The 14,678-nt window shown below is 42.8% G+C and overlaps 1 protein-coding gene across 7 annotated transcripts in view; it reads left to right on the forward strand.

Moving 5' to 3' along the window:
* The window catches only part of Klhl3 (kelch like family member 3), a 155,391-nt gene extending 140,743 nt beyond the window's left edge, over positions 1 to 14,648 (forward strand). For all 7 annotated transcript variants that reach the window (XM_029562966.1, XM_029562965.1, XM_008831815.3 and 4 more), the window contains 4 exons: positions 364 to 492; positions 4,470 to 4,610; positions 6,462 to 6,605; positions 14,329 to 14,648. In XM_029562966.1, coding sequence (XP_029418826.1) covers positions 364 to 492; positions 4,470 to 4,610; positions 6,462 to 6,605; positions 14,329 to 14,357 — 443 coding nt within the window. In that variant the 3' untranslated portion in view covers positions 14,358 to 14,648. The remainder of the gene's footprint in view (positions 1 to 363; positions 493 to 4,469; positions 4,611 to 6,461; positions 6,606 to 14,328) is intronic.
* Positions 14,649 to 14,678: the final 30 nt, after the last annotated feature.

Consider the following 14,678-nt stretch of genomic DNA (forward strand, 5'->3'; position numbering starts at 1 on the left):
TAACCTACTTCCCCAGCAAGAATATGTTGAACTCCAGTGGTGCTGAATTGTAGCTTTGTACTGGGTGTTTGGGAGTGATGTCGAATTGTAGTATTCTGGCTGTTTGGGGCCTTTATTTAGAAAGTGTTCCAAGCAATGCTTCTCAAGCGCTCATGCATTAAGAGCAGGCACAAGGCATAAATATGAAGGAGGATGTATTCCCCGCCCCCCATGTCTGGAGAGTAAACTGGGTTCTCCTGGTAGAAGAGAACCAAGAACTCTGATTGAGGTCAAAGTACCCCAGTAGGTTAAAAATGAAGCATCAGCCAAACTCCTGTTTCGCGCCTGCATCCCTGGCACCACCACCTCATTTGTCTATTCCAGGGAGGTTGTATGCTGTTGGGGGTTATGATGGAGCTTCCCGCCAGTGCCTGAGCACCGTGGAGCAGTACAACCCAGCGACAAACGAGTGGACCTATGTGGCAGACATGAGCACCCGACGCAGTGGCGCAGGTATGGGACAGCCTCAGGGTACAGGCCGCGTTTGTTTTCTTCGTGAGACAACTGAACAGAACACTTCATTCCACCTTCTTCCCTCGGCTTTCCTTTCGTTGTGTATAATCCCACTTCCGCATTTACAGCTATTCTCACACTCGAGAATAACTTTCTCAGCAGGACGCCTTTGCCACAGAATGGAAGGAGTAGTGTCTTTACTCTCATCTCTCCTGTTTCTGTTATTACTGTTATTATTGGTGTGGGTTTTTTTGGGGGGTTGTGGTTGTTTCTTTGTTTTGAGACAAGGTTTTGTTCTATGGCTCAAGGTTGGTCTCAGACTTACCACATAGCCCAGATTGCACCTAGAGCATCCCTTCTGTTTCTGTGCAGGCCTACATCTCTGGAAAGCGGTGGCTCACTATGTGCAAGGCTCTGTCATGATGCACATTTTCCCCTTTCTTTCCTCTGAATCTCACTACATACTGCAGGGCCTCAAACTTGCTAGTCTACTGTTTTGATCACTGAATGTTGAGTTACAGGTGTACCACCACGCCTGGCCTATGCCCCCATCTACTTAATCCTCACCACAGCCCTCCCTAAACGGTTACTGATACAAATCCCACTTCCAAGATTTTGAAAGGAAGTTCTACCAGAGTCTGAGTAATTTGTTCAAGGTTATAGAATTCATAATTGCAGAGTTAGAATTCTCCCTCCCGGGCGTGTGTTTTTAGTTCTCAAACAATCGGTCTCCATCCTGTGGGGTAGTGACAGGCACTGCTGCCCTGCCTTTAGCTCACCAGTTCAGCTTGCTGGTCTGAAGCCCCTGTCTTGAGATTTGAAAGCCAGCATACTAGTGGTCATGGTTGGAGACAAACCCGTCTCTTAAAATATTTTATTTACTATTTTATTTGTTTGGCTATATTACCTGCATGTATGTAAGTGCACCCACATCATGCAATGCTGCAGAGGTCAGAAGAAGGCATTGGATCTCCTGAAACTAGAGTTATGAATAGTTGTTAGCCACCATGTGGGTTCTGGGACCTGAACCTGGGTCCTCTGTAAGAGCTCAGGACATTTAAACACTGAACCTTCTTCCCAGTCCCAAATTAAGTTTCTCATCCCCACTTTTCTTCCCTTTGCCTGCCTCCAACATGGCAAGAAAACCACCTCTCCAGTGGTTTTCTACTTCTGTTGAGAGGGAAGTCTAGGCACTCATGGCTTCTTTGTGGATTTTTCTGGAGCTTCAGCAATAGCCTCTTTCTCCTTGATTTGTCTCCCTATCAGCAGGAGCCCATGGAAGGGTTTGAGAGAGCAGGCAGAGGCCCTTGGACACAGTTCCTTGAGTTCCTGGTGATTAATCTGATTCTCAGTCTGGAGCTGGTGGGAACGCCAGTCATATACTCGTCCCCTAGTTACAGGTTCTCTCTGTCTCTCGTCCATCTCTTGTCTCTGTCTCTCTCTGTCTCTGTCTCTCTCTGTCTGTCTTTCTCTCTCTGTCTCTCTGTATCTCTCTGTCTCTCTGTCTCTCTCTGTCTCTCTCTCCCTCTCTCTCTCTGTCTCTCTCTCTCCCCCTAGCTTGCTCTCATATTTTCAGAGATTGAATTATAATCTCCCATTTCCTTAGCATTTTGTAAAAGTTATGCTATTTTAATATTATTTACATTATTTTTGTGAAGAATCTTTGTGTGCCCACTGGTGGGTTACAAAGGGAAAGTCTGTACAATTCTATTTCAGAAGCATTTGTATTTAAAGTGTTACCTTAAGAGAGTTGTCTCTGTTGGCCCTTCCTGAATGTGTAGCACATGCCTTGGAAATCAGGAAACATGAGCTTTAGACATATTTAAAGCATGTTTAGCATGTGTTTGAGCATGCCACATGAAGGTGCATAATCCTCTCCCTACTTCTGGCCTCAGATATGAAATGCATGGGCTGCTAATGTTCTTGAAGGATCCAAGAACATTCACAAATCCCATAATTTTTTCTTTCTTGATGTTTTAGTAATTTATAGTTTCTAGGGCCTTTTTGTAAGTCCTAAAGCCTGTATTGTGACTTGAGGCATGACAGTAAGTGCTAAAGTCCCAAGCATGTAGGAACAGCCCAGCAGAGTGTGCCCAGGCCACCCATGGTGAAGCCAGGGTCTTTAGTCCCTGGAACTTGGGCCCTTCCTGTGGTGGAGCTGCCTTTGGGTCCATTCTTGATTTGTTGTTGCCAGCTGCTCAGGTTATTGCTGGGGTCGACGTCACTTGGGATCTTCCTGCCTCTCAACTTGGCTGGGCCCCTAGATAATACCATTGCTGTTGTCTATGTATTCAAATTACTGAAGAACTCTGTCCTAGGTTCCTGGGTCAGTCTTTCTCCAATGATTCACTTTGCAAGGATTTGGGGGAGGTGTCACCTCTGCAGCTAGGAACCTATGTAATTTTCTGGACAAAGACTAGGAGACCAACGGTTCTGTGTTCCAGCTGCCTGAGGGCCAGCATGGCTTTCATGGATGTTCATGATCAGGCTACTGAGGGACTGGACAGTGACTTGGCAGTGGCACTTGTGCTTGTAAGGCTGCTAGCTTCCTGAGCAGGTGGGAAGCAGGGTTCTGGGAGGTGTCAGTTCCTGCTGACCCAGGAGGAAGGGAAGGCAAGCAGCTTTAGAGTCTACTGAGTTTTATGGAGCCTCCATCCTAATGCCAGTCACTGCTGCTCAGCAGCACCATCTGCTGCTAGTTTATGGCAATTGCCAGGAGACGCCAGTTTACTTCATAGTTGCTGCCTGGGATTTTGTATTACATTTTGTTATTCAAATAATATCTACTAAGACTTTCCAGTGCAGCCATAAATGGGGAACACACACTCCTCTGTAAATAAACCCCTACCCTATGCTCTATTAAAAAAAAGAAAAAAATAATATCTACCAAGAACCTACTACCATCAGACACAGGAAAACAGGTCAGAACAAGATAGACATATATATGTTATATATATGGTTTTTGACCATATAACTTTGTAGCCTACAAATCTAATCCTTAGATTCAAAACCTGGCTGCATATCCCAGTCCCTGGGGAACTTTTGGGGGCTTCTGATCGAGTCTCTGGGAGTGAGGATCTATCTTTCCAGAAAGCTCCCAAGAGACAGAGATGCAGCCTGTCCGTGGAAGGGAATAATCCTTGTAACTACTGGGCCTTTCCAACTCCCTTCCTCTTTGAGTGGGAAAACCGAGACCCAGAAAGAGAAAGGGTTAAGCAGAAGGGTGTTGGAGAGACAGGTCCAGAACACAGGTGTCCCAGCTTTCTGAACAATTGCTCTTCCAAGGTGTCACTTTACCCCTTTTATGGTTTTATCTTCTCAGGTCATAGTGAAAGATTCTAAAAGGTTGCTTTAAAACTGGTCAGTAATGCCATTCCAGCCCTTAGCTCGGGCTGAGTCTCCTCTACAGGTCTGATGCCCTCTGCCGTCAGGAGAAAGAGGCAAAAGGAACACTTTCTACTTACAAAGCTGGCAGGGACTTCTCCCTAATGATTACCTCAGCACACCTGCTGTGTGGCTGGTTTCAATTTTCAGCTGTTTGCTCAACTAATACAAGGCTGAATGATAAAACAGTATAGGAAAATGGGACAGTATGGATAGGCAAAAGAAAACAAGTGTCACTTTACTGCCCAGAAGCAACTAATTTTCATATTTTGGTGGATTTATTTAAGTCTTTTTTAAAATCCCTTTGCTTATTACTCCCTATATATGTGTACACGTGTATGTTTAGTTTTTAAAAGAAATGGTATCTTGTTTACTTTATTATCTCAATGTTTCTAGGTTTCCCATCTTACAAGGAGGTGGGCAGAGTATCATTGTATTTGTTTTACAGATGAGGACACTGAGGTCCAGGGAGACAGCACAGTACTCCCCAAGTCACCCTGCTGGTGATGGCTGTCCAGGGCTGGACACCAGGCCACCTGGTTTTTGGTTCCTGGAGGGATCCTGAGACTGGGACACTGTGCTCTGCCTTTCAGGGGTTGGGGTGCTCAGCGGACAGCTGTATGCCACAGGGGGGCATGATGGGCCCTTGGTGAGGAAGAGTGTTGAAGTTTACGATCCTGGGACAAACACCTGGAAGCAGGTGGCAGACATGAACATGTGTCGACGCAATGCAGGTAATGTGATTGCTCTCTCCTTCTCCCTTTGGGGGTGGTCTACGGGTCTTTCCTCCTTGTAGACAATCACATTAAATGAGAGGAAGAGGGGCAGGACTCCTAGAATACGAAGCTGTGCCTGTATCCTAGACAAAGAGTGTCCGTTTGTTCCATAGGCTCTGAGGTAAGAGAGGGGAGAACCTGGGACTCAAGGTGCTGGCCACGCGGTCCCACTGAGATACAGAGGGGTTCCTTCTCTTTAGTGGAGGAAGATGCCTACATCTACCGATACCTTTGTTGAATGACTTGACTGGTAGCCAGGCATAAAACTGTGTGGAACCAGGCTGGACAATAACACTTGTCTCTGTTTTTTTTTTTTGCCAATGCCTGACTGGAAGAGCCTTGCACTCTCATGGGGTCCAGTTTCCTTCCTGGCAGGAGAACCAGACCCCCAACTGATTCTCCAGTATAATTTCTCTCTTTATTTCCTTCTTTGTACTTCCGGCCTCTCCTTCCATCTGCTTCCCATATTTCTTCTTAGAGGAATGACTTGTCCCGGAGTATTTAGTGTGTCCTAGAGCCTGATGTCCCTGTCAAACTTGAGAAATGTACCCTTTGATTTGTGCCCTGTGTTGCTATATCTTGCTTTGTATTTCTTTGCTCTGGGAAAGTCCCCAAGTTGGAACCAACTAACAGGTGTTTCAGGCAGATATATTTCATTATTCTCATATTGGTTATTTGCTAAACTCGTGTGTGACTGACTCGTTGGAAGTGTAAAACTAACTCATTTGCTCATTGGCTGAGCCTGCTGTGACACATTTTGGCATCTGGCCTTAAGCCACATGAGCAAGAAATTACAGAGCCTGTAAGAAAGCTAACTCTATCTATGGTCTATAAATTAAGTTTAGATACAAATGTGAACATGTTCAAACATTCACACGTAGATATTTCTATTTAATAACAAAATGGAATCCTACTATAATAGTTTTATAACATTCTCTTTAAAACTTGTTTTTCTTTTCCTCAGCATCTTACTACAACACTAAATTTCTTTACATGATATTATTTAAAATGGTATATGATAATTTAACCAAGTTATTGTTGGATATTTAGCTTATCTCCTTTTCTACACTGCAAGTAATGCTGTAGTTAATATAAATGATCCTTATAGTCAAATCAACATACATATGTAAAACCACTTCTCTAGAAGTCCAGATGTAGACTTTTGAGGCAGAAGAAGGACCTGTGTTTTAGATTCCATGCAAGAAAGATATACATTTTATACTCCCACCAGTATTTGAGAGTATCTTTATCAACATTAATACTTAATACTTAAAAATGTATCATCAATCAAGTAGAATTTATAAATATATACAATTTATGAGACTATGACTTTTAAAGTATTGGTAACAGAAATGACATTTTCCTACCCTTCAGTCAAGTGTCACAAGATCTTGCCCTCAAGCTAGCTCGCTCAGATCAGAATAGAAAGGGAACCCCAACTGTGGGAGCTGTGTGTGAATTCAGATGCCGATCTTATGAGGAGCTTACAGGCACACCAAATGGAAATAACATATAGCTTAACAGAGAAAAGCTTAAAACCACAGAAGCAGTGATGTACATAAAATCTTTTGCATCGTCTTATTCCCTAGCTCAGGCTGACCTTACTGGTAATGGGGATCCTCAGAGCCTAGGGCTGTGGTCAGCATGTTCCTCCCTAGGGCCATTTGAGACCTCCAGAGCTACACCTCCATCATGCAACAGAAAGGGGTGGGGAAAGAGCCTCCAGGCCAATGGATATCAGTTTCCCATGGGTCCTGATCTCAGCTGCTCCCACCATAACCTCTCCTGTGACTTTTCTTTGATTCCCAGGGGTCTGTGCAGTGAATGGGCTCCTGTATGTGGTTGGAGGGGATGATGGATCCTGCAACCTGGCATCAGTAGAGTACTATAATCCAGTCACTGACAAATGGACACTGCTGCCCACCAACATGAGCACTGGGCGGAGCTATGCAGGTCAGTGGGTTCTAGCTCCACCCACTTGTGGAGCCACAACTCTAAGGACAAGAACAGGGTGAGGGGATGGAGCTTGTTTAAGTGTGAACTGAATACCTCCTACAGGGGGGCAGGCAGCTGTCACACCAGCTACTCTAACTTCTCTGTGTGCCTTGAAGAATGCTGCGAATTAGCCCTCCCCTTCTCTGTGAACCTGAAAGTAGCATGAGAACTCTATTTTGCTTGTTTTTTTGTTAACAAAAACATGCCTCTGATAATCTAGAGGATGAGAAAAACCAGAGAAGTTGAAACTAATGCTTATTTTATTATATATTATTATTTAATTTAAAAAATGTCGACAATTTCATAGATGAGTACTGTATTTACCTCACTCCCCTCCCCTCCAACTTTCCGTGCCTCCCTTCACTCTGTCTCAAATTCATGACGATGTCTTTAATTACTGTTGTTATACACATGCATACACAACGTGTTATACATACATATAGTACTGCTCATATGTACACGTGTTTAGGGATGACCACTTAGGACTCAAAATGTCAGGGAGTTCATCCCTGGAAAAAACTGGTTTTTCCTCTCTCAACCTGTAGCTCTTCATCTAGGAGTAGGGTCTTGTGAAATTTCCCCCATCCACAATGGCTTGTTAACTGGTGGTATCATCATGCAGGTTTAGGCAACCATGTTGCTGAGATCTCATGGGTGCAGTGTCTCTGTCGTGTCTAGAAGACACATCTGGCAGCAGGTGTCCTGGTCCTCTGGCTCTTACAATCTTTCCACTCCCTCTTTGGTGGTTTTCCCTGAACCTTAATAGTAGAGGTTGTGTTGTAGATGTATCATCTGGGGCTGGGCACCTCATGGTCACTTATTCTCTGCGTCAGTTATGGATCTGTAATAGTCTCTATCTGTTGCAAAGAGAAGCTTCAGTGATGAGAGGTGAGAGCTGACTTCTCTGTGGGTATGAGGACAAATATTTAGAATACAGTTACAAATTATATTGGTTTAGGAAAATGGCAGTAGTAGGTTCTCTTCTGGGGTTTATAATCTCTCTAGCCTTGGGTGTTTGGCTAGGTTTGCAGTACCAGGCATGAATGCCTTCCTGCTGTGTAGGCCTTAATGTTCAATTAGATGGATTAAAGTGCCAGTACTGCTTCATCAGGGATATCTGGCCAGGCTGGTCATTGTGGTGCATAGGTTTTACAACTGGTAGGACTATTGATTACATTTCTTCCTTGGCAGCTTGCACAGCACCTTCTGATACCAGAGCTAGTCCTCAGGGAGGAGGCTTCAAGGTCATTTCCAATTCAGTTCCTTCAACTTCTGTGTCCAAAGTGTGTGGTATCTTCAGCAATAGGGTCTTCCCTTCAAGTTCTGGGAGGGAACCAAGGGCAATGACAATAGCCTGTATTGCTTTGGGAGTCTCTTGAACCCCCTGACCAACAACTAAAAGGGAGACTTTGCAGGCCTTGCTTGCACTGGGGTTTTTGTCAGATTGTCTATGGCTCTTGAGGGGAAGCATTATGCCCATGCGGCATAACTCTATTAAAACTATATATGCAAATATATTATATTTTAAAAGTAAACTTATAAAGCAATATGCCTCCCTGTGTCTTTAAAAAATATTCTTAGTGTTATTTATATTTTCTTCCTCTCTTTTCTTCCGAATTACCTTTTTTCCTTCCTCCACAGTTAACCCCCCCCATTTTCCACTTCTCTCTTCATAGTACCTGTGTCCTACTATCCCCCTTTCTAGAGCTCCTTCTCCCCTCCCCTCCCCCTATGGTCCTTTCCTATTTTCCTGGCTTCTGTGATTACTCTAGGTTATATACTGAAATCTAAAGATTTGGAGCTAGGATCCACAAATCCAAAAGAACATGTGTTGTTTTCCTTTCTGGGTCTGTAGCTGAATAGAATTACATTATGTATAAGTACTGCATTTTCATTATCCATTCATAGGTTGAGGGACATTCAGGTTTTCCATTTCCTAACTATTATGAATAGAGCAGTAATGAACATAACTGAACAATGCCACTATAGTAGGATATTGAGTCATTTGACTATGCCAAGGAGTGGTGTAGCTGGGTCGTATGGCAGGTATACTTTTGGCTTTTTGGAATTACCCACTATGATTTTCATAGTGGCTGCACCAGTTTGCAACCCCATCAACGGTGACTGAGTGTTCCTCTTTCCCCACATCCTCACCTGCATTTGTTATGAGTTGTTTTCTTGATTTTAGCCATTGTTGCTTGGGTAGGATTAAATCTCAAAAGTATTTTTAATTTGCATTTCCTTAACTGCTAAGGATATTGAACATTTCATAGGATATTTCTTTGCCATTTTTTTTAAAGAACTCTCTGTTCAAATCTGTTGCATAATTTTTAATTGGTTCATTTGTTTTCTTGATTCTTTGTTTTTTTTTCTTTTTTTTTTGAGTTCTTTGGACATTAATCCTCTGTCAGAGATGGAGCTGACAGAGTCTCTCCCACTCTGCTGACGTCCTCATCACTCAGTTGATTGTTTCCTTTACTGTACAGAAGTTTTTAGTTAATGATGTCCCAGTTGTGAATTGTTGGCCTTAATTCCTGAGTGAATAAAGTCCTGTTCAGAAAGTCCTTTCCTGTACTATATCTTGCAGGGTACTGCCTATGTGTTCTTCTAGAAGTTTCTGCCTTTCAGGTTTCACACTGAGGTCTTTGATCCATTTAGAGTTGATTTTTGTGCAAGGTGATAGATATAGGTCATATTAAATACATGACTTAATGATGAAACTCAAGAATTTGGTAAAACAAACCAAATCAAACCCAAATCCAGTAGGTGGGAAGAAATAAAGAAATCGGAGCATAAATTAATGAAATAGAAAGAAGGCAAACGCTACAGTGAGCAATGAGTCTAAGAGTTGGTGTTTTCTTAAACAAGATTGACTGACCCAGCTCACTTACCAAAAGAAAGAGGAGACCCAAATTAGGAGACTCAGTGTGAACAGTGAAACATTGTAACAAACACCAAAGATATTTAGAGCATTATAAGGGAACACTTTAAAAACTTTTGCTTCATTAGGTTAGAAAACCTAGGAGGAATGGATGCATTTCTAGATTCATCTTACCCACCAAAGTTACACCAAGAAGAGATCAACAGGTTAAACAGACCTATAACAAATAAGGAGCTTGAGACAGTAATAAGAAGTCTTCTGACTAGAAACAGCCCAGGTCCAGATGGATTCACAGCAGGACTCTACCAGACTTTCAAAGAACTACAACCAGTACTTAAGTTATTAAAAAATAGAAACAGAAGCAGCATTTCCAAACTTCTTTTACAAACACACCATTATTCAAATACCCAAACCAAAATTCTTAGTGTAGTGTTCCAAAGGTACATTTCCCCCTGACCTGAGCTGTGATGATAGATTTCAGATGGCTATGGCTATTTCTGGTTCATTTTGTACTGGGAGTCTATGTGGCATAAATTATAGTTCTTGCTCTTTAGAAGTTGGGTTGCAACTTCTAAGCCTTCACAGATGGGAAATACAAGATGATGTGAATGTAAGTCATGAATGGAATGCAGAGTCCAGTTTTAGGACAGAGCAGTTGTGGTGGCAGTGAGGGGCCTCTTCTCAGAGGACGTGGGTTCCCTTAGACTTTGAGTCACAATCACACACAATGCTGCCTGTTGTTGGGTACTTTCTGTGTTAGGTAGTTTCTTGTTGCTGTGATGGACTCTTGAGAGTACTTGTATCAGTGTGTTGGGAGGGGTCATTATGGTTTTAGTACTTGGTTGCTTGACTGCTTTGCTTCTGGGTTGTGAGGCTGAATATCATGTCAGGGAGCATGTGGGAGAACAGAGCTGTTAATCCGGCAGCTGGGAAGCATAGAGACAAGAGTAGACCAGGGAAAAGGTATTCTTCAAAGATGTACCTCCAGTGACAAACTTCCCCCAACCAGACCTCACCTCCTAAAGTTTCCAGTACCTCCCAAAATAGCACTGCAAGCTGGGCTCCAAACCTTCAACACATGAGCCTGTAGGGGATATTTCATATTCAAACTGTAACACCCTCTCTCTGGGCCATCACCCAGCGTATTAGGGGTAGAGTGTACATTCCCTCTCTTCAGCAGCCCTCAGGCTGAATTGGACTACGTTTTTCCATTTTGTATCAGAGGTGTGGAGGATTTCAGTAATTGTCAAAGACCACACTGCTAATAAATAAACGGCCAAGTCACAATTTAAACCTAGATCTGACTTCTGTCTGTGTCATAGCCTTTCTACTTCCGCAGCTCAGGGTTGATGAAGAGGAGTAAGGCGTAAGATTGACACAAAGGCTGCTTCTTGGGGAGTATGCATACCAAGTTCAGTGAGGTGCAGGGTGAAGGTGCCGTCAGAACTGATGTTGATGAGGTCAGTGGTCCTGAGGAGGAGATATGCAAACATATACTTACTACATACCCTAATTCTTTATGTCTGGTCTTCCAGAAATTGGAACAACTAGACTAAACATTTATTTATGTAGCATACACAATGTGCCGTGCATAATCTTAGGTATTTAGACATTGTTATCTCATGTGATCTACACCCGGGCTCTAGTAGTTCTCTTATCCCCACTTCCCATTAGAAAGCTGGTCGTCCCGTCTTGTTTGGATTTCAGCGCCATGCAGGCTCCAGGGGCTGTGTGTCACATCCCTTCCCCAGTAGGCCCCATTGCAGTGAGCTGCTTTGCCTTTTTTCTCCTTTAGGGGTTTTCTCACCATGTCACATTTCCCTTCATTAAATATGAAAGACTTTGGAAGCATTTTGGCCCAGGAGTGATTTTGTTCTTCCGGCCTTCTCATGGAAATCAGCACCTTTCTCTGAAAATGTCGAGGGAAGACCAAGGCATTTTCTAGGATGAGACAGTGGAAGGGATCCTTTGACTCCAGCTGTATCTTAATGAGAAGGGAAGGCTTTAGTATGATCCATTAGGATTTCATATATGTGCTGAATGTTTTACAATGTCTCTCTTCATTTTCTGCCCACTCCAGAACTAGGTGGGTAGGATACAGTGTGATTTTGTACTCAAACCTGCTGACCGTATGAGTCTATTATCTTTTAAAAAAGACTTTATTATTTTTATTTTTTTATGTGTATGATTGTATTTACTGTATGTGTGTTAGTGCACACATATTGTACCAAGCCCTCAGGGGTCAGAAGAAGGCTTTGGATACCCTGGAACTGAGGTTACGGATGGAGGGAGGGCGGATGATTGCTGGCTGCCATGTGGGTGCTGAGAATCAAACCTGGGTCCTCTACAAAAGAGCAGCCAGTGCCCTTAACCCCTGTGTCATCTCTCTAGTCCGGAGTCTATTTTCTTAAAATCAAAGGAATGGCTCTGCAATATAAAAATTTAAGCCTGAAGTTATTTATTAGAGCATTGCTTGTGATTGCAATACTTATAATACTTAATGACTAACATTAGGGAAATAGTTAATCAATGGAATGTTTATATGGTGGGTATATTTTTAATGTCATGAGAAAATGTGCTAGATTTGTTGGGTTAAAAAAGGATATAGTTGTATGTGTCATGTATGTGTCATGTATGCTTAGTTCTCTGGTCCTAGGTTGGAGGACAGGGAGTGGATAGCTATTGCTTCTGGAAATGGATGTTGGAGTCCCAGGTTTGCCACTTGCCCTGAGTCTCTAGGTTGAATAGTCAATCTGCCTAAATCTCTGTTATTTCAGCAGTAAAATGGAGCTAAAACTAGGTTGAACCTCTAGGGCTGTTATGAGAATGAAATGTAAAAATATGTATAAAGTGCCTACAACAGTGCTTGCCTGGTCCTAGATACCTAACTGGTTAAGTGATTCTGTTTATTACTAGAAACCAGGAAGTAGTCCAACAAGATAATCATTGTTTTGTTTATATGAAGGATTATAGATTTTTTTGCCTTTGTGTCCTTTGCTATTTTCCAAATTTTCCATAATGAATATTTCTTCTTCCTCTTATCCTCCTCCCCCTCATTTTTTGTTGTCTTGTTTTTTTTTATGACAGCCATCTTATCAGCTGTGAGGTGACACCCTGTTAGCCTTTCTCCAATGACCAGTGATGTCGGGCATTTTTTCATATGCCCATTAACCATTTATATGTCTTTAAAGAACTGCCTGTTCAGGCTCCTTGCCTAATTTTTTGAGATTTTGCTTTGGATATTCTTATTCTTATTCTTATTCTTATTCTTATTCATTTTGGAGGCAAGGTCTCCCTGTTGTCCCAGCTGGCTTGGAACTCCTTATATAGACTGGATTGATCTTGATCTCACAGAGATCTGACTGCCTCTGCCTCCTGAGTATAGATTACTTTATAATCAAAAGAAAAGATATGAAAACAATAAAAGAGCCTGCTTTAGAAAATGCTACCTGTGAGAGAGATGTCCACAGTAGAGGTAAGATGCTGTAGAGGCCAGGCGGTACCTCTTAGCCTAGAACCAAGTTCTGCCTACCTTTAAGTTCTAATGTTTGCACTTTGAGCTGGGAATTAACAGGGAATGGATGTCTTAAGTAGTATTGCTGTGATGTTGGTATCCTGCGTTTTCTTTTAGCTGTGTTTCCTTAATCTCATCTTCAACTAGAACATTTTTTAAAGTTGTGGCATATGTTAAAATAAGTCTTCAGCAAATGTGTTACTTATAGACACTTTTGGAGTTACAATTTTAGTAGCAAGTTCCAGAAAGCCTGCTTGGTAGTTATTTACATAAGGATGGAGGTATACTGTCTCAGGTAGAAAGATGGCCGTGGCTGGCCTGGTGACCTAGACTGTCATTGAAGAATCGGGCTTCTCGTTGTGCTTCTCTTTTAACCCCTTTCAATAATTACTGATGCATCTCGGGTCTCACACAAGCATCACATCAGGACAAGGACAAGCTGCTGTTGCAGCACTGGCGACTTGTCTTACAATCTCATTGTCTGGGACTGGGCCACACGGCACTTTTTGAAAGGTGGTCTAGGAAGCTGAGTTTGTAACTAGCTGTTGTTTAGAGGACAGTGAGTATAAAGGATCTTGTCTGACTTGGCCACTAGTGTCTTCCATATAGCTCCAATCTATTATAGTGGGACTTGGGGTAAAAATGGCTTCACAAGCTTAGGACCTTAATATGGTTAAATTTTACTGACCCAGTAACATGTAGTATACGTTTGGAATGCTTATCTCAGTAGAAAATTTATTGCTGGCTGGATTATTCAGTTCTGTGACAGCAAGCAGTATGGGAACTGAACCTGCAGATGCAACCAGACTTGTGGAAGGCGACAATACAGATTGGTAGCAGATCTAGGATTGGAATTCAGGTTTTCTTCTTTTCATGAAGTCAATGTCTTCCAAACAGAAGAGCAGAATAAATCAAACATCATTTCTCCTAAAGTGACACAGATTTGGAGATGTACACTGGATTTTCAGTGAGGGTGCTGGGGATTGTTAAGGTGAGTGTTAGAGGTTGGGAAGAGATGTCATCACGATAGTCAGTGATCTATGGGTGATGTGGTTGAGTCTACTCATTGTGGTGCTTGGTGCTTGAGAGACTGTGCTTGTGGATTCAAATGTCCTGCCAGGAATTGGCTGTTAGAGTGCAACATCCATCATCTGTCAGTTCCAGTTCATGGACCTTTCAGTATTCCACTGGTTGTGACTTAGGAAGTCTTAGATTCATGAACACATTGGGACTCTGAATATCTTTGGAGAAGCAAAGACGATAACTTTCTTTTCCTTTCATGATAGGTGTTGCTGTGATTCACAAATCCTTATGACCCAAATTCCCACTGCCAGGAGGCAGAAGAAGGAGCAGGTGCTGCCTGTGACTTGGAGCAGCCAGACCATGATAACTGATGAGACTGTGAGGGTCTGCAGTGGTGTGAGACCCACCCTCCTTGTCTTGGCAGACTGGCGTTCCTCTCAGTGTGGACACTGATGACCCACCTTCTGCTCCCTGAGGTGCTTTGGCTTCTGCCCTGAGCAGTGGGTTTCCTGACAGCCCTAGCAGGACCTTTGAGCTTTTCTTTTTCTGTTCTGTTTCCTTCCTTCCTTCCTTCCTTCCTTCCTTCCTTCCTTCCTTCCTTCCTTCCTTCCTA

This window comes from Nannospalax galili, unplaced genomic scaffold (assembly GCF_000622305.1).
Source record: "Nannospalax galili isolate Female #2095 unplaced genomic scaffold, S.galili_v1.0 scaffold735, whole genome shotgun sequence".
NCBI lineage: Eukaryota > Metazoa > Chordata > Mammalia > Rodentia > Spalacidae > Nannospalax > Nannospalax galili.